Raw genomic sequence first — 19,782 nt, 5'->3', positions numbered from 1 at the left:
AGATCCCCACCGTCTTCTTTCAAGTGCTCGGTCACTCTTTAGTTGGGACCTGAGACACTCATGCTGTGGCTAGTTGAAAAGTTGTGAAGCTGCATGGCTTGGGCTGTGACTCTGAGGACTGATCTAATTCGGATTTGATTCTTTTTTAATATGTAATAATTGTTGCTTCTGTTAACATGTGAGCCACTTCTTGGCTTCATATTACCACTGCAGATACATGATATTGCCAACTTCAAAGGTAATAAGGAGTCACAGTATCATGCTGCTTTAACCCTGTGTACACTATGTGCTGAGAGCTAGTAGTGTGTCAGGAGTAGCTAAAATAGTTGGGGTCTTGGTGCTTTAACCATGTGCGCCATATGTAGCAGCGTGCAACAGCAGCATTATTTAATAGAAAGCTACATTTATCATAGCAGGAGCACTACTAAAGATGAGATTATGAGAGGGAGAGTTAAGAGGGGGCTAGGAGGATAGACACAAAGAGAGCTAGTTGGAGCATTATACAAAAACTGTGTGGGGATCTCTATATTGCAGCTCTGTGTAATCCATCACCATAATCTTGACTGTGTGGGATAGTTATGAGTATCTCTCTACTGTGACAAGCTTATTCCCTTGTATTTTTCCTTCAGCTCTACCTGTTATATAGGTATCTATGTAGTCTACTCAGCTCTGTCTATCTTTATTTACTCTTGGTTTGCAGTATGGTTATTAGTGATGTACCGAACTGTCCGCTGGCGAACAGTTCCCGGCGAACTTAGCGCAGTTCGATCCGCCCCCTATTCGTCATCATTGGGCAAACTTTGACCCTGTGCCTCTCGGTCAGCAGACACATTCCAGCCAATCAGCAGCACTCCCTCCCTTCCACACCCTCCAACCTCCCTCCCAGCATCCATTTTCGATTCATTCGGAAGATGCATGCTTAGTGAGAGGAGGGAAAGTTTAGCTGCTGCTGATTAGATAGGGAAATTGATAGCTAGGCTAGGGTATTCAGTGTCCACTACAATCCTGAAGGACTCATCCGATCTCTGCTGTAAGGACAGCACCCCAAAAAGCCCTTTTTAGGGCTATAACATCAGGCTGCTTTTTTTTTCTTTTTCCTGTGTAATGTAATTGCAGGTGCCTGCCTGCCAGCTTCTGTGTGAGGTTCACATTGGATATTGTGCCTACTTGCCCAGTGCCACCACTCATATCTGTTTTAACAATTGGTTAAGCTTTAGATTTAAAATATATATATATTTTTTTCACTGTAATAGAAGAGCAGTTGCCTGCCTGCCAGCTTCTGTGTCAGGTTGGATGCCTTGCCCATTTGCACAGTCAGTGCCACCACTCATATCTGTTTTAACAACAGCTTAAGCTTTAGATTTTAAAGAAATCATTTTTTTCACTGTATTAGAAGAGCAGTTGCCTGCCTGCCAGCTTCTGTGTCAGGTTGGATGCCTTGCCCATTTGCACAGTCAGTGCCACCACTCATGTCTGTTTTAACAATAGCTTAAGCTTTAGATTTTAAAGAAATCATTTTTTTTCACTGTAATAGAAGAGCAGTTGCCTGCCTGCCAGCTTCTGTGTCAGGTTGGATGCCTTGCCCATTTGCACAGTCAGTGCCACAACTCATATCTGTTTTAACAATAGCTTAAGCTTTAGATTTTAAAGAAATAATTTGTTTTCACTGTAATAGAAGAGCAGTTGCCTGCCTGCCAGCTTCTGTGTCAGGTTGGATGCCTTGCCCATTTGCACAGTCAGTGCCACCACTCATATCTGTTTTAACAATAGCTTAAGCTTTAGATTTTAAAGAAATCATTTTTTTTCACTGTAATAGAAGATCAGTTAGTTGTCTGCAAGCGTCTGGGTGTCAGGCCTACTTCAGCGTGTGCTCTGCAGACCTGTGCCAGCGTGCTTTGACAGTTGCCAATCATATCTGGTGTCTCTTTAGCGTGCTTTTACAAAGAAAAAAGGTTTCCAGTGTAAGCTAATAGCAGCCAGTCAGTGTCCTTCAAGCGGCTCTGTCAGGCCTTCCTTCAGCGTGTGCCCTGCACAACCCTGCCAGGGTACTTTGACAATTGCCACTCATATCTGGTGTCTCTATAGCGTGCTTTTACAAAGAAAAAAGGTTTCCAGTGTAAGCAAATAGCAGCCAGTCAGTGTCCTTCAAGCGGCTCTGTCAGTCCTTCCTTCAGCGTGTGCTCTCCAGAACTGTTCCAGTGCACATTGCCAATCATATCTGGTGTCTCTATAGCGTGCTTTTAAAACCAAAAATTTTTTTTCACTGTTATAGATTGAATAGCAGTTACTTGTCTTCAAGCGGGTGTCTCAGGCCTACAGTGTGTGCTCTGCAGAACTGTTCCAGTGCACATTGCCAATCATATCTGGTGTCTCTATAGCGTGCTTTTAAAACCAAAATTTGTTTTTCACTGTTATAGATTGAATAGCAGTTACTTGTCTTCAAGCGGGTGTCTCAGGCCTACAGTGTGTGCTCTGCAGAACTGTTCCAGTGCACATTGCCAATCATATCTGGTGTCTCTATAGCGTGCTTTTAAAACCAAAACGTAAAAAAACGTAAATATAACAAAACTACAACATTTATGCAAAAGGTTGAGGTCCTGCAGTAAAATGTTGATCAGATAAGAAGTTAGTTGGTATTATTTGTGAAAGCGGGTAAGAGAAGAGATTGGCTGGGTCAATGGACAATGGATTTACTGCATGAGTAGGGGGCAACATACCATGCCAGCCAGGGTAGGCTGCTTCTGGATACAATGGAAAAGATGGATATGGGAGACCTGCTGGAACAGTATTTGGCACATGGAGAGGTGGCATAATATTAGCACCCTGACTCTCTCCTATAATTCCAGAGAATTCTCCTGGGAACTGAAGGCCATTGCTCAAATTTTGGAGCATATTCATGATCTCAGGCATGCCAACTTCCTCTCCTGTATCCTCAGAATTCTGATTCCACTGCTCAAAATTTGGGAAACCTGGAGGAGGGAGCCCTTGCTCGGCCATTTGTCTCTCCTCTCGTTCAACATCTGCTAATATGTCAGAGAAAATATCATCTGGGATATCCAAACCTTCTTTATGTTTCTTGGAAAGTTTTTGGGGATAAGCTGTCCAGGAAGGATGGCTTGGAAGAAGCAAGATCAGAAGCAGAATAGGATGGTTGTCTTCCAAACCTGGACCTCCCAAAGGACGCAATCTTTGAGGGATGGGTTGGCCGGCAGGTAGAGGCACTAGGAACGCCTCCATGCCATGACTTCTGATGATTGCATATCTCAGGTTCCGATTAAGATAAGAATACAGCCGAGCATATGAAACTGCATCACTTGACGTTCTTGGATTCAGTCGGATCACACACATGTCCTTGGTGCACTCTGGCCAGATACGATCCACATATTCCCAAACAGACTCTTGCAAAATGCATCCTTCGGATGTTAACACTTTTGGTAAATCCTGGCAAAGATGACTGCTATAACCAGACTCTGGCGTGGCTGTAACTTTAAACTGCTTTATAGAGAACATGTGAAGGAATCCCTTCCACACACTTGAGTCTGCTGGATCTGTGAGTCTAGTATCTGGATCATACAATTTCTTGTTCTTCTTTTCAATGCATGAAGAATGTTGATTGCCATTAGTTATATGGGGTTTCCATATTTTCTCTGGTTTCTTGGTAATTACCCATTGGCTTAAGTCAGCATCACCTGGGGGGTTTATCAGCCCTTTGCATATAAGGCAGTCCTGATCTAAAAGGTGGCTCTTGTGTTGGGATGTTGTGTCCCTTTTCTCTGAGATGCAATCCTGCTGAGAATCCTGAGGCTGCCACACAGAATCAGACAGATCCTCTAGGGTCAAGTTCTGATCGGGCACGGTATCAATTTCAATTAACCCCTTGTGTGTCAGCTTTGTCATCTGAATCTGGTATGGCTTTCTTTCCTCTTTCTCGATTAGTTCCAGTGCATGTTTTCTCTTTTGAATTCTCCAGTTGGCCAGCTCCTGTGCAGCCATTTCCGTTGCACTCATTAGAACCAAACACTGTGGGGTGATTTCACCAAGGACCACACGACGGAACAGGATCTGATTTTTAGGGTCCTTCAAATTGAAAAGGAGGCTCCGGTATTTATTCTTATATCTGCTGTCAGTACACAGGAAAAGTTTAAATATTTCTTGTTCTACGTTCTCTGCAACTCCACGCACCGACTCATCCAATACGTGAAGATCTGGGGTTTCTCTGACTCTCCTCAGTTGTGTATCAAACAGAGTCTGCACTGTGGTAACACGGACATCTTCAGGACATAACTCAACTATTTGCAGATAGGCAGTCTGCAGCTTCTCTTTTTCACCTGTTCTCTTCTTTCTCTTATGCGTATTTTTGTCTATATGCAGGTGGTCTCTTGCCTTTCTTTTAACCAATTCGTTCCTTCCATATGGTTTCAAAAGATCTCTGGCATCATTACTTTCAACGCAAATAACGTCATCATAGTTAGTCTCCTCATTATTCACCGGGAAGAGAGTGTTTGCACTGACTACCCACAGCATGCTCTTGCCATTGCCTACTCCACCTTCAACGACAGGGTGCAAGTCCCAAGGAGAAGGATCATTCACTTTATTATCTGTCTTTATTTCACAAGTAGTGCCTGGAACATCCTCATGGGTCACTAGATGTAAATCTGGACTAATGTCAACCCCAGGGTCTGGAAAATCATCAATTTGAAATTTTTTGAATAATCCCAGTGGGCTGCCACATTCTTCCTCCTCTGATGGTATTAAAGTTTGCAGAGATTCACTATGGGGTGGTGTCAAGCATTTTGGAGAACAATTAAGCATCTCCATCCCAATACGTTTCAGATGTCCTATCAGCTCTTCCACCCTATGCGATACTATGGGCAGGCTACCCGTGACGTCATTACTCACGGCCCTATTTCACGCGGAGGACGGCGTCAAAACGACGCCACGTGCTCCCTGTCCCCAGTCCACATCCCGCCTCAAGTGCTCATGCGTCCTTTTGAGGAGGTGACAAACCTAGTCAGTCACAACGAAGGCACCATCAGCGACATCATACCATTTGTTTTCTTCCTGGAGCGTGCCCTGCGAAGAGTGCTGGATCAGGCTGTAGATGAGCGTGAAGAGGAAGAGGAAGAGTTGTGGTCACCATCACCACCAGAAACAGCCTTATCAGCATCGCTTGCTTGATCTGCGGCAACGCTGGAAGAGGATTGTGAGGAAGAGGAGTCAGAGTAGGAATGTAGCTTTGAGGAGGAGGAGGAGGAGGAGCAAGACCAAACACAACAGGCATCCCAGGGTGCTCGTTGTCACCTATCTGGTACCCGTGGTGTTGTACGTGGCTGGGGGGAAGAACATACCTTCAATGACATCAGTGAGGAGGAGGAACGGGAAATGAGTAGCTCGGCATCCAACCTTGTGCAAATGGGGTCTTTCATGCTGTCCTGCCTGTTGAGGGACCCTCGTATAAAAAGGCTGAAGGAGAACGACCTGTACTGGGTGTCCATGCTACTAGACCCCCGGTATAAGCAGAAAGTGGCAGAAATGTTACCGAATTACAACAAGTCGGAAAGGATGCAGCATTTGCAAAATAAATTAAAAAGTATGCTTTACACAGCGTATAAGGGTGATGTCACAGCACAACGGGAATCTCCTCCTCCCACGACCACGCCGGCAAGGACAGGACGCTTTAAAGACGTGTTGTTGATGGAGGACATGCGGACCTTTTTAAGTCCTATGCATCGCCACAGCCCTTCGGGATCCACCCTCAGAGAGCGACTCGACCGACAGGTAGCAGACTACCTCGCCTTAACTGCAGATATCGACACTCTGAGGAGCGATGAACCCCTTGACTACTGGGTGTGCAGGCTTGACCTGTGGCCTGAGCTATCCCAATTTGCAATAGAACTTCTGGCCTGCCCCGCTTCAAGTGTCTTGTCAGAAAGGACCTTCAGTGCAGCAGGAGGAATTGTCACTGAGAAGAGAAGTCGCCTAGGTCCAAAAAGTCTAGATTACCTCACCTTTATTAAGATGAATGAGGGATGGATCCCGAAGGGACTGACACTGGGCGATACATTCGCTTAAAAAAGGCCTGATGAGATGAGCTGCCTTGGGCTAAAAATGGTCCACACGCTGCTGCAGCAGCGGCTGCAACAATACCAAATTTTTCAGGCATGTGTACATGCCTAATTTTTAGGCCCACTGGTGCAGCACTGTGGCTTCAAAAACCAAACCAAAAAAAAATCCTTCAAGATGGCACCAATATACCAGTGGTCTAAGCATCTTCCCACCTTGGCCTAAAAAGGGGAGGTGATTCAACAATTAAAAATCTCTGCCATTTACACGTCCACTGATAGGAGACGCGGAAGGTATTAAACTGATATGAACAATACTAAACTCACCACTCCTATCTGGTGGCACATTAGCTTGCCCGCGCAGTGCCACAAATTTCAAGTAAGAGGACCGACCAAGCATCTTCTTCCATCTCCCTGTTACATAAATCAATGCCATATCCATAGAAATTGTAGAGAATATCCAGGATAGTTTTACAGGGCCAAATCATGTCGCCTGTTGAAAGAGGTGAACTTGCTCGGGTCACAGGTGTGCGGTTCCTAAAATGGCTGCCATATACATGTCCTCTGATAGGAGACGCGGAAGGTATTAAACTGATATGAACAATACTAAACTCACCACTCCTATCTGGTGGCACATTAGCTTGCCCGCGCAGTGCCACAAATTTCAAGTAAGAGGACCGACCAAGCATCTTCTTCCATCTCCCTGTTACATAAATCAATGCCATATCCATAGAAATTGTAGAGAATATCCAGGATAGTTTTACAGGGCCAAATCATGTCGCCTGTTGAAAGAGGTGACCTTGCTCGGGTCACAGGTGTGCGGTTCCTAAAATGGCTGCCATATACATGTCCTCTGATAGGAGACGCGGAAGGTATTAAACTGATATGAACAATACTAAACTCACCACTCCTATCTGGTGGCACATTAGCTTGCTCGCGCAGTGCCACAAATTTCAAGTAAGAGGACCAACCAAGCATCTTCTTCCATCTCCCTGTTACATAAATCAATGCCATATCCATAGAAATTGTAGAGAATATCCAGGATAGTTTTACAGGGCCAAATCATGTCGCCTGTTGAAAGAGGTGACCTTGCTCGGGTCCCAGGTGTGCGGTTCCTAAAATGGCTGCCATATACACGTCCACTGATAGGAGACGCGGAAGGTATTAAACTGATATGAAAATTTACTAAACTCACCACTCCGAGTGCTGTTATTTATTTAATTTTTTTGTGGTGAGGCTTTACAGGACAGAGTGCTTCTCCACGGGACATGTTAACTCACGGGCAGCTGGCTCATCAAGGAGCCAGAGCAGCTTGAACGAGGTGACCTTGCTCGGTTCCCAGGTGTGCGGTTCCTAAAATGGCTGCCATATACACGTCCACTGATAGGAGACGCGGAAGGTATTAAACTGATATGAACAATACTCCACTCCTATCAGTAGGTCCGTCCCATTGTGATTTATGCCCCCCACCCACCGCGCAGGGATGGGGGCTGGGGGGGAGGAAAGTAGGCCCCCCCATTGTGATTTATGGCCCCCACCCACCGCGCAGGGGTGGGGGCCAAGGGGGGGGGACAGTAGGTCCCCCCATTGTGATTTATGGCCCCCACCCACCGCACAGGGGTTGGGGAGGACAGTAGCTCCCCCCAGTGTGTATCATGGGCTTTGAGGACAGGTGTCAATCCATACCTGCCAAGTGACCCTATGTAGGGGTAACAGTCCCTATTCTGCTCTGTGTCAGTGTGTATCATGGTCTCTGTGGACGGTGAACAGTTTCTATTCTGCTCTGTGTCAGTGTGTATCATGGTCTCTGTGGACAGGGAACAGTCTCTATTCTGCTCTGTGTCAGTGTGTATCAGGGGTTTTGAGGACAGGTGTCAATCCATATCTGCCAAGTGACCCTATGTAGGGGTAACAGTCCCTATTCTGCTCTGTGTCAGTGTGTATCATGGTCTCTGTGGACGGTGAACAGTCTCTATTCTGCTCTGTGTCAGTGTGTATCATGGTCTCTGTGAACAGGGAACAGTCTCTATTCTGCTCTGTGTCAGTGTGTATCAGGGGTTTTGAGGACAGGTGTCAATCCATATCTGCCAAGTGACCCTATGTAGGGGGAACAGTCCCTATTCTGCTCTGTGTCAGTGTGTATCATGGTCTCTGTGGATGGTGAACAGTCTCTATTCTGCTCTGTGTCAGTGTGTATCATGGTCTCTGTGGACGGTGAACAGTCTCTATTCTGCTCTGTGTCAGTGTGTATCATGGTCTCTGTGGACGGTGAACAGTCTCTATTCTGCTCTGTGTCAGTGTGTATCATGGTCTCTGTGGACAGGGAACAGTCTCTATTCTGCTCTGTGTCAGTGTGTATCATGGTCTCTGTGGACAGGGAACAGTCTCTATTCTGCTCTGTGTCAGTGTGTATCAGGGGTTTTGAGGACAGGTGTCAATCCATATCTGCCAAGTGACCCTATGTAGGGGGAACAGTCCCTATTCTGCTCTGTCAGTGTGTATCAGGGGTTTTGAGGACAGGTGTCAATCCATATCTGCCAAGTGACCCTATGTAGGGGGAACAGTCCCTATTCTGCTCTGTGTCAGTGTGTATCAGGGGTTTTGAGGACAGGTGTCAATCCATATCTGCCAAGTGACCCTATGTAGGGGGAACAGTCCCTATTCTGCTCTGTGTCAGTGTGTATCAGGGGTTTTGAGGACAGGTGTCAATCCATATCTGCCAAGTGACCCTATGTAGGAGGAACAGTCCCTATTCTGCTCTGTGTCAGTGTGTATCAGGGGTTTTGAGGACAGGTGTCAATCCATATCTGCCAAGTGACCCTATGTAGGGGGAACAGTCCTTATTCTGCTCTGTGTCAGTGTGTATCAGGGGTTTTGAGGACAGGTGTCAATCCATATCTGCCAAGTGACCCTATGTAGGGGGAACAGTCTCTATTCTGCTCTGTGTCAGTGTGTATCAGGGATCATTAGAATAGGTGTCAATCCATATCTGCCAAGTGACCCTATGTAGGGGGAACAGTCCCTATTCTGCTCTGTGTCAGTGTGTATCAGGGGTTTTGAGGACAGGTGTCAATCCATATCTGCCAAGTGACCCTATGTAGGGGGAACAGTCCCTATTCTGCTCTGTTTTGAGGACAGGTGTCAATCCATATCTGCCAAGTGACCCTATGTAGGGGGAACAGTCTCTATTCTGCTCTGTGTCAGTGTGTATCAGGGATCATTAGGATAGGTGTCAATCCATATCTGCCAAGTGACCCTATGTAGGGGGAACAGTCCCTATTCTGCTCTGTGTCAGTGTGTATCAGGGATTTGACTATCTTTATTCAGATTGAAAAATTACAATTCCAGGAAAAATTTAACAAACATTTACAAGAACATGTTATGCACATCATAGAAACAACGTACCGTAAACCTCTTTAAAGCCACAAACTTAAGACAAAAAATACGTACACACAATGTGTAAGGGTTTGAAAGAATATTCTGAATCCTTACACGTTTACTTTATCGTTTGTTTGATTTTTGTGAACATATATAAACTACAAGCAGCGTGAAAACTATAAAAACTCAAGTGGCCATGCTGATCAAATTAAATAGTATGCTTTACACAGCGTATAAGGGTGATGTCACAGCACAACGGGAATGTAACAGGGGAAGAGGTGAAAGTCATCCTCCCCCTCCCACGACCCCGCCATATCTGCCAAGTGACCCTATGTAGGGGTAACAGTCTCTATTCTGCTCTGTGTCAGTGTGTATCATGGTCTCTGAGGACGGGGAACAGTCTCTATTCTGCTCTGTGTCAGTGTGTATCAGGGCAGGGCTTTGAGGACAGGTGTCAATGTTAGGTGATTTCTGCCCTTTATGGATTAAAAGCAGACTCTGCATCAACTGTGCAATTTTCCATGGGAGTTTTGCCATGGATCCCCCTCCGGCATGCCACAGTCCAGGTGTTAGTCCCCTTGAAACAACTTTTCCATCACTTTTGTGGGCAGAAAGAGTCCCTGTTGGTTTTAAAATTCGCCTGCCCATTGAAGTCAATGGCGGTTCGCGCGGTTCGCGCGGTTCGCGAACATTTGCGGAAGTTCGCGTTCGCCATTCGCGAACCGAAAATTTCGGGTTCGCGACAACACTAATAGTTATCTGTATGGTGTTCAGCCCTGTGAATTGCACAGATATCTTTATGTTGCGCCCAGCTTGTTATATTGTATGATCATCTCTGTATTATGCTCAGCTCTCTGTATTGTATGAGTATCTCTGTACTGTATATATAAGAAGTAAATTTCTGGGGAAGGAGACTGGCGCCCCACAATCTTAAAACTTCACTAGCCGTCACTGTTACTAGTACTGTTATCGTTTTCAATGGAAGTAAAGTGAGATTACCCCCTTTAGGACAGGTTATTTTACTTACTGTATTTAATGCTTCATTACAACCAGACCCTATCTTACCACTCTTTAATAGCTCCTTAACCCCTTAAGACCGCAGGACGTACTATGCCGTCCTTATTTTGGTGGCTCTAAAAGCCGCAGGACGGCATAGTACGTCCTGCGATCTTATGTACTTACCCGGTCGCCGGCGATCCCACGCCGGCGATCGCGGTATGGGGGACTTACCTGGGAGCCCAGGGAGTCCCCCTGCGTCCTCTTCAGCCGCCCAGGGCCATGTGATCGCGAGGTCCTTGCGAGGACCCCGCGATCACATGGACGGCATAGCCGTCCAAGGCATTGCCAGCAGGGGGAGTGCCTGTAATGACAGGTACTCCCCCTGCTGTCTGAAAAAAAAATAAAAAATGTTAAAACAGTGTAAAAATAAATTATATATACTTAGATCATATATATATTTATTATATATATGATCTAAGTATATATATACACACATATACACACATACACATAAATATGCATACACTGTCTACGTGTATTTTAATATTAATATATACATAATTATATATATATATTAATATAAAAATACACGTACAATGATATTGATTAAATATATATATAATTTTCATTATATATATATTTATATATAATAAAAAATAAATAAATATATAAATACGTTAAAAAAATAAATAAAATAATAATAAAAAAATAATGAACAAAAAAAGATAAAAAATATATAAACACGCGTAATTTCGTTCTAACTGTATTTTAAAATTAATATATATATATTGATATCAAAATACATGTAGAACGAAATAATATATATATCTATATACATAAGTATATACGTATATATCACTATGTATATACCTATATATAAATAAAAACAATTAAAAAAAATTATATACATATATATACACACATATATATATACACACATATATATATAATAATTCTATGCATATATTTATGTAATAATTTTACATAATTAGGTCATTTTATTAATTACAATTTGCAGGACCTGCCTGCCAACCCAGGCCAAAAGTTCAGGGAATTACATTGTCTAGCACTATATTTAACTCTGTAACTTTCCAAGACACCATGAAACCTGTACATGGGGGGTATTGTTTTACTCGGAAGACTTCGCTGAACACAAATATTAGTGTTTCAAAACAGTAAAATATATTACGACGACGATATCGTCAGTGACAGTGACATTTTTTGCATTTTTCACACACAAATGGCACTTACACTGACGATATAATTGTTGTGATACGTTTTAATGTTTTGAAACACTAATATTTGTGTTCAGCGAAGTCTCCTGAGTATAACAGTACCCCTCATGTACAGGTTTTATGGTGTTTTCAAAAGTTACAGAGTCAAATATAAGGTTTGCGTTTCAGTTTTTTCACATTAAAATTCGCCAGGTTGCCTTTGAGACCGTATGGTAGCCCAGGAATGAAAATTATCCCCATGATGGCATACCATTTGCAATAGTAGACAACCCAGGGTATTGCAAATAGGGTATGTTCAGTTTTTTTAGTAGCCACTTAGTCACAAACACTGGCCAAAATTTGCGTTCAAATTAGTTTTTTGCATTTTCAAATATTAACACTAACTTTGGCCAGTGTTTGTGACCAAGTGGCTACTAAAAAAGACTGGACATACTCAATTTGCAATACCTTAGGTTGTCTACTTTTGCAAATGGTATGCCATCATGGGGGTAATTCTTATTTCTGGGCTACCATATGGTCTCAAAGGCAACGTAACCAATCTGGCGAATTTCAATGTAAAACAACTGAAATATGTAACACGCTATATTTGACCCTGTAACTTCCCAAAACACCATAAAACCTGTACATAGGGGGTACTGTTTTACACGCGAGACATCGCTGAATACAAATATGTGTATTGTATTGCAGTAAAAGCAAACAGTATTATGACATTCACAGTTAGAATGTCACGTAGAACTAAAAAAATTTAAAAAATTCTTATTTTCTCCCATTTTTAAAATATTTTTTTCATATTAAATTATGTTCCATACCTAAATATTTGATGTTAAACGAAAGCCCCGTTTCCCCTGAATAAAATGATATATAATAATGGGGGGTGCATTTAATATGAAAGAGGTGAATTATGGTTGGACAGACATATAGCGCAAATGCCAGGTTTTGTTTACGTTTTTTTGGATCACAACTTGTACATTTGGCTGCGGTCTTAAGGGGTTAATAGCCCCACTAAGTGCTACCAACTGGAAATGTCCATAGCATGTATTCACAGAAGTTCTAAGCAAAATCTGGTTTATACACCATGGAGAATCTATCAGCTTGACTTCATGATACTGCAATATATTAAAAAAAAAAAAAAAACTGGGATCTTTAGATGACTCTTTACCCAACTCCGTCTCTTCAACATTCCCCTACTGACTGGCCTTTAGTTACTTTCTTCTCTTTCTCTGCTTCTTCCACTTTTTCCATTCCTTAGTCTTTTGTTTTTGACAATCTTTATTTTAACACAATTTGCAAAGGGATGTATTGAAAGGACGGCAGACATAAAAATAACGCATTTAAACAACTGGGAAGTGTCTATTCATGAGCTGTTGGAAATATGGCTCTTCAAATGCATCTTATGTAGCCACACAATTGACCAGCAATAGAAATGTAGAGAAATATAGTAAAATCAAAGAATCTTAACTTAAAAATCTTAATAGATTAGAAAATCATATCTGTAAACATTGCAGTTCATCCAGTAGCCTATATACAGTAACAGATTGTTAAACAATGAGATGATACTTCATATATAAGGAGCCACAAGGTCCTGCCATGCTTGAAAAGATAATGCACTGCAGTTCTCCCCATCCCTCCCTGCCCCCCAAGATTTCCAAGACCTCCTAATTCAGTAGTGACAGTTTGTGAGATTGACTTGCTGTCCTGAAATGTCCCTCTCCTAGCTATCTCAGTTCCTGGACATTTCTCCTTCCATAGATACCATTGGTCATGGTTCTTTGCGCCAGTATCACAAACATGGGCTTAGGAACCCCCAAAAATCTGGGGGGATAGCATTTTTACTCGCCGGGTATATTCTTATTCCGTAAACTAGGAGTTGTTTATCCCATTGTACAGCGCTACGGAATTTGCTATCGCTATATAAATGATAAAATAATAACATTAAAGGGTTACTACAGGGAAGGGGTTTTACCTACCCGGATACAGCGCCGGGATCCTCCTTAGGCCAAGCCCCCTATTTCATCAAAATGACGAAATAGGAGGGTGCGAGCAGTGAGCAATAAAACGCTCCCTGGTGCGCATGCGCAGCTTTGCCGCACATGCGCAGATACTTCATAGGGCGGCATTCATGTCTTGACTAGGAAGCACCTCTAGTGGCCATTTGACTGTCCACTAGAGGTATTCCTCAGCAGCAATGTAAATACTGCCTTTTTACGAAATGGCAGTGCTTACATTAAAAAGCATGCAAAGACATGCTATAGACACCAGAACTACTACTTTTAACTGTTGTGGTTCTGGTGGCTAGAGTGTCCCTTGAATATAGAGGGGGGGAAAAGAATCATCACAAATGTAAGAAATAAAATGTCTGTATCATTATTCTAAAAATTATTTTAAAAAAATAAAAAATGATGCACATTCCTAGCTTAATTTTTAGCACGACAAATGACACAAACATTTTGTACTTTGCAGATTACTTTTTATATTTTTTTTTATACATATACAGAATGTGTAATACTGCCCCTGACTTAGGGTGACCACATTTCCTAACTGCCGTTCAGTGACACTGTCAGAAATGTATTCCATACATTTTACTACCCGTCTCTACCCCTTCCATTTATATTAGAACCCCACCTACCCCTTCCATGAATATTAGAACCACCCCTACCCCTCCCATGAATATTAGAACTACCCCTTCCATGCACAAAAGAATCCCACCTACCCCTTCCACGCATATTAACCCCACCTACCCCTTCCATGCATATTAGTACCCCCCTAACCCCTTCCATGCATATTAGAACCCACCCTACCCCTTCCATTCATATTAGTACCTCCCCTAACCCCTTCCATTATTTTTCTACCTCCCCCTCCTCCCATCCATATTAGTAGCCCTCCTAAACCCTTCCAATTATTTTTCTACCTACTCCTCTCCCCCTATCCTTATTAGTAGCCCCCCTAACCCTTTCCAATTAGTTTTCTACCTACCCCTCCCCCCATCCATATTAGTAGCCCCCCTAAACCCTTCCAATTATTTTTCTACCTTTTTCCCCCCTTTTACCTGACATAGCAGGGGGACCTCTGGACGTCAGGCGGGCACAGTGTCAGACTGAGCGCCGGGTAGTCACGTGACACCCGGCCAGGGCCGGTGCAAGGATTTTTGCCGCCCTAGGCAAAAGTAAAGTTTGCCACCCCCCCATATGACACCACAATGCCCCACCCATATGATCTGCCATGTTAACTAACGCCAGTGCTGCAGTGCCGCCGTGTTTGCATTAAAAGGCCTGCAGGGACAGGCTATAGACACCAGAACCACTACATTAAGCTGCAGTGGTTCTGGGGACTATAGTGTTTCTTTAATGTTAGGTAAATTAGAGATTAGTGCCACGAATAATATACTAGATTGCCTACTTACAACCAGATGAGGATGGTGATGGGCTCTAGCTGCAGTCTGGCTCCACTGGTCTGGTGTAGAACAGGCTCTCTGGAGGCTGTTTGTAACTGTGGTCACAAAAATCAATGTTCTGGGAGAACGGGAAGCAGCTCCATTTTTTTGGGGCCCTTTACACAGCTCAAGGTCTGGGTCCCAGGGTCCACCTTCATGTTCCACCAATTGTTCACAGGGGGTGGAGTGTGTAGGGGGTGTCCTGATATGTGTGTAAGGAATGCATTGTGTGAATCTGTGTTTGTATGTGTAAGGGCTGCAAGGTGTGTTTCTGTGTATGTACGGGATGCAGTGTGTGCGTCTGTAAGGGGTGCATTGAGTGTGTCTAAGGGGTGCATTGAGTGTGTGTAAAGAATGCATTGTGTGTTTTTGTGTGTGTAAGGGATGCATTGTGTGGAAGGGTTGCATTGTGTGTGTGTGTGTCTAATTCATTGTGTGTGTAATGCCTTGTGTGTTTTTCTGTGTGCAAGGGGTGCATTGTGTGTGATTGTGTGTGTGTGTGTGTGATGGATGTCAATCTCTCCCCCCTCCCTTGTCACATTCTTCTCCCCCCTCTCCCTCCCTTGTCACTCTCTTCTCCCCTCCCCTTCCCCACTCTCATTCCCCCCCTGTCAATTTCTTTCTGCCCCCCCTCCCCGTCAATTTCTTTCTGCCCCCCCCCATCAATTTCTTTCTGCCCCCCCGTCAATTTATTTCTGTCCCCCCCCCTCCCTGTCAATTTCGTTCTGTCCCCTCCTCCCTGTCAATTTTGTTCTGTCCCCCCCTGTCAATTTTGTTCTGTCCCCCCCTGTCAATTTCTTTCTGCCCCCCCGTCAATTTATTTCTGTCCCCCCGTCAATTTCTTTGTCCCCCTGTCAATTTCTTTCTATTCCCCCCTCCCTGTCAATTTCTTTCTATTCCCCCCTCCCTGTCAATTTCTTTCTATTCCCCCATCCCTGTCAATTTCTTCCTCCCCCGTCAATTTCTTCTTCCCCCCTCCCCTACCTCTGTTGTAGCGTGGCCGAGCCCTGTATGGTCCGCGGGTACAGGGAGCTTTTGTTTCCTGTACCCGGCCGGACTGAAAGGAAGTGCACACTCAGTGTGCACTTCCTGTTAGTCCGGCCTGGTACAGGAGACAGATGCTTCCCTCCTGTCAGCCCCTCTCCTCATGGTGCGCCCTCATGGACGCACCAGCCCGGGCAAAGCTGCAGCCACCTGAGGCTCTCTACAGAGTGCTCGGACGGCTGCAGCATGAGGGGGGCCGGCTCTCCTGCGCGGAGGGGGAGGTGCTCCCCTTCCCAGTCTGCAATACGTGTGGTTCCCTGATGGAGCCGCACGCAACCAGAGGGCACCTGCGGCCGGCGGAGCTGGGGGGGATTTCTCTATAACCTGTCCCGCCCGCATGATTTGCTGGGGGGATGCGTCTCCTCCATTCCCCCCGGTTCCTACGCCCATGATCACGAGTGGTTGCAATTAAAGTTTTTGATTGATTTAACCTGTTTCATTAAAACTCCTCATTGAAAATTATTTTACGTTTTCTCAGGCCAAAGGACTCTTCGTGGGGACATCTTTTGCACCATTTCTTTTTAGATTTCTGGGAAATGTTACAGCCAACACTCACCTGTCCTGGGGTGCCCACAGCATACTTTAGGCAGCTCATGGAGGGCTCAGGCACCAGATCCCTCCTTGCTATGATGTCCGCCATCAGCGCCAGCCTCAGCTTTAGGTACTTCCACAACAAGATGACAGCTACTATGTGGATCCTGCATGGCCTTCGGAGAGGATATGGGAGGGCAGGGGACTGGAGAGTCAGAGTGGAGCAACTGCGGAATAGCTAAGATAGCGCCCAGTCAGATCCCCTTCTTTATAGTAACTGGAGGCTCTGCCTGCAGGGGATTAGGGCCAGTCACATGACTCGCTCTGCCTTTAAATATCAAAGCACTGTGCCTGGTCAGTGCTTGTTTGTTCTGGTGCTTGCCCCAGTCTCCTAGCGCCCTGGTTCCTGATTCTAGTTCCTGATCCTGATTTTTTTCCTGGTTTCTGCTCCTGGTTCCCTATCCTGGTTCCTGGTAAAATTTCCCGGCTTCTAAACTTTGGTTTTGCCCTGACCACGCGTCTTGTCTCTGACCTTTGGCGTCTGGCATCCTGCTACCTATTTGTGGATTTCCTGGCTTCTAATCTTTGGCTTGATTCTTGACCTCGCTCCTTTGCTACCAGCACTGACCATTGGATCACCTGAAACTGGGGTAATTGTATGAATGTGTTGCGTATGGTTTCTAAGGGTAGAATTTTGTGTATGCCTTAAGTGTGCCATTGTTGAGTGTGTGTATGTTTCAGAGATAATAATTGTATAAGTGTGTGCAAAGCATGTGTAACATTTTATTGAGGTGTTCACATTTCCATATGTTATTTTTTTAAATAATAAATAGTAAATAATTGTTAAACAATAATTATTGTAATTTCTATCAATAAAAGAAACTAAAATGCAATTATGTAATTATGCATGTAATGTGAAAGCGTGAAAGTATGTGGAGTGGCTGTTATTAATGCTGTTGCTTTGTGTGACGTCCCCGTCATTGGTGGCAACCAGTATGGCAGCTGGCTAGCAAGTGCTGGACAGCCACCATATACCTACCCCTTACACAACTAAAACTATTTTTTTTCTTTTTAAAGTGCATAAAATTCCATCTGTAAAGTACCATTTAAAAAAGTTTTTTCTAACACCTCTCAATCAGTTATTTTTCTCCCACCTGTCAATCAGCATAGACTCCATGACGAAGAATAATTCATAAAGAAGAGCAGAAGAGACCACTCATGGGCAGTCCTGCTGCTTCCCACCAAGCTGGCATTGATATGGGTAGATTACTGCAGCTTGGCTCTGGACAACCAAATTCTGGCCATATTTGACTTTAGTAAATATGAGTATTGTCATTGCAATTCAGTCATCTTCACCAGATTTTGTCTAGATTGATTTTTAGTGAATAACCCTGCTAGTATGTGTACTTTCCATTTGTGAAGGATTATTGGTCGACTTTCCTTTTGGTGCGGACGTTGTAGACCTTGGTGATCTTATGTCTTGTTAGTCACTGCTGCTATTTGCTAATATATTACTAGCACTGAAAGCATGTATTCATTAAAGTATTATTCATATTTTTAATTTTTTTGCACTCCTACTTTTTTATATATTTTAAATGTTAGATTTTAAGTTATCTCTACAGGGTTAACTTAGTAGCACCGCCACTTACACCCCTAAAATGAAAATGGCCCTCTTTGTCCATTTGAAACATTGGGGGGTTTGTAAATTTAAGTTTAAGGGGGTTTGTCTTTCAAACTGCATCACAGAGAGGAAATGTCATTCAGTGCATAATATGGAGTTTGAAAACATGATCTGCCATCGAAATACATATAGCTTCAAAATAAGGCGCAAACTACTCTTTTAGGAAGAGAGATATGAGTTCAATAAAAACATAGTAAAATGCTAATATGCCTATTGTCCAGATACTGGGACAAAGGGCATTAGTATGAAAATGGGTTCAGAAAATTCTGCAACAGAAATATTGTTTAAAATAAATCTTAGGTAGCTTAATGGTGACACATATTAAAAATGCATTTCTGATAATGCATTGTCAGGGATATTTACTAAAGTGAATATTGACAGCAATTCAAAGTGAATTCCAAGTTAATTTAAACTAAAAACAGGATTGATTTGGAGAATGTATCTAACCCAGCTATGTTGGACTAGTTTTCAAAATTCACTTTGAATTCCAGACAAATCTCAGGAATGTGGATATGTGTATGCTAGGTTTCTTCAACACAATCTTTTCATTAAGTGTACGTACTTACCAACATTTTTAGTGTTCTGCTTGGTGTTTTGAAAAGGAAGAACCTCTAAGGAGGTTATGCCAGAATTCTCAAATATGTTTACTTCTACCAAAAGTCGACCCACTAACTGCTGGGGGCGGACACTGATAACATTTTCATACAGTCCAAGGCGTCTCTGCAGGAGTTCTTCGTACATCAACAAAAAAACTGCTTTGTTCCGCCCTGGGATGGTTGCAGATGCTTTAAAGGTTTCCATTCCAGTCTCTCTGAAAATAACAACATATATACACACATTATTACATTATTAGCATAAAATAAGCAAATTAGCAGATATGTAATAGTACCTCACTATTGGGATGCTATACCACTGCTTTAGTCATCAATGTGTAATTGCATTCACCGACAACATTCACGATTAACTTGATAACTACCAACACAGTCTTCTAAGCGAAATAAGTTAAAACCGATGGAAAAATAATTCTATTTTACAGAAACATGACCATGTATAAAATGATGTGTATGCAGAATTTAAGAAACATCAGTTTTGTGGGCTTTCTGATTCTACATCTTTGCTTACCCATTTTCTCCATTTCCAAAAATGCTTGAAATATTTCTTTCACCATTATTTTCTTTCTTCCACGTAACATGACTATGATATGTTCTGCTTCCAGTTATCCTGATGATATAAATTAGACTATTTAAAAAAAATAACAGGCCATCTAAACTAAAAAATACATTTGCACTGTATACAGTATATAAAACACAAATAAAAAAAAATTCTATCCACCCAAAGGACCAATGTTAGGCAAATTCCTTGTTACCGTGACAGTCCATTTTGCTGAAAGGTTTAATAGGCTTCGGTTACAAATAGAAATAG

The 19,782-nt window shown here is 43.2% G+C and overlaps 1 protein-coding gene across 1 annotated transcript in view; it reads right to left on the bottom strand.

Moving 5' to 3' along the window:
* Positions 1-19,782, bottom strand: part of ITIH5 (inter-alpha-trypsin inhibitor heavy chain 5) — a 122,566-nt gene that overhangs the window by 67,081 nt on the left and 35,703 nt on the right. Inside the window, exons 4-5 of the mRNA XM_063448279.1 lie at positions 19,483-19,581; positions 18,927-19,171 (exon numbers count right to left, since the gene is read on the bottom strand). Of these exons, the coding sequence (XP_063304349.1) occupies positions 18,927-19,171; positions 19,483-19,581 (344 nt within the window). The remainder of the gene's footprint in view (positions 1-18,926; positions 19,172-19,482; positions 19,582-19,782) is intronic.

The sequence above is a fragment of the Pelobates fuscus genome, chromosome 3 (genome assembly GCF_036172605.1).
Source record: "Pelobates fuscus isolate aPelFus1 chromosome 3, aPelFus1.pri, whole genome shotgun sequence".
NCBI classification, from domain to species: Eukaryota; Metazoa; Chordata; class Amphibia; order Anura; family Pelobatidae; genus Pelobates; species Pelobates fuscus.
This window is presented reverse-complemented; position numbering and strand designations above follow the sequence as displayed.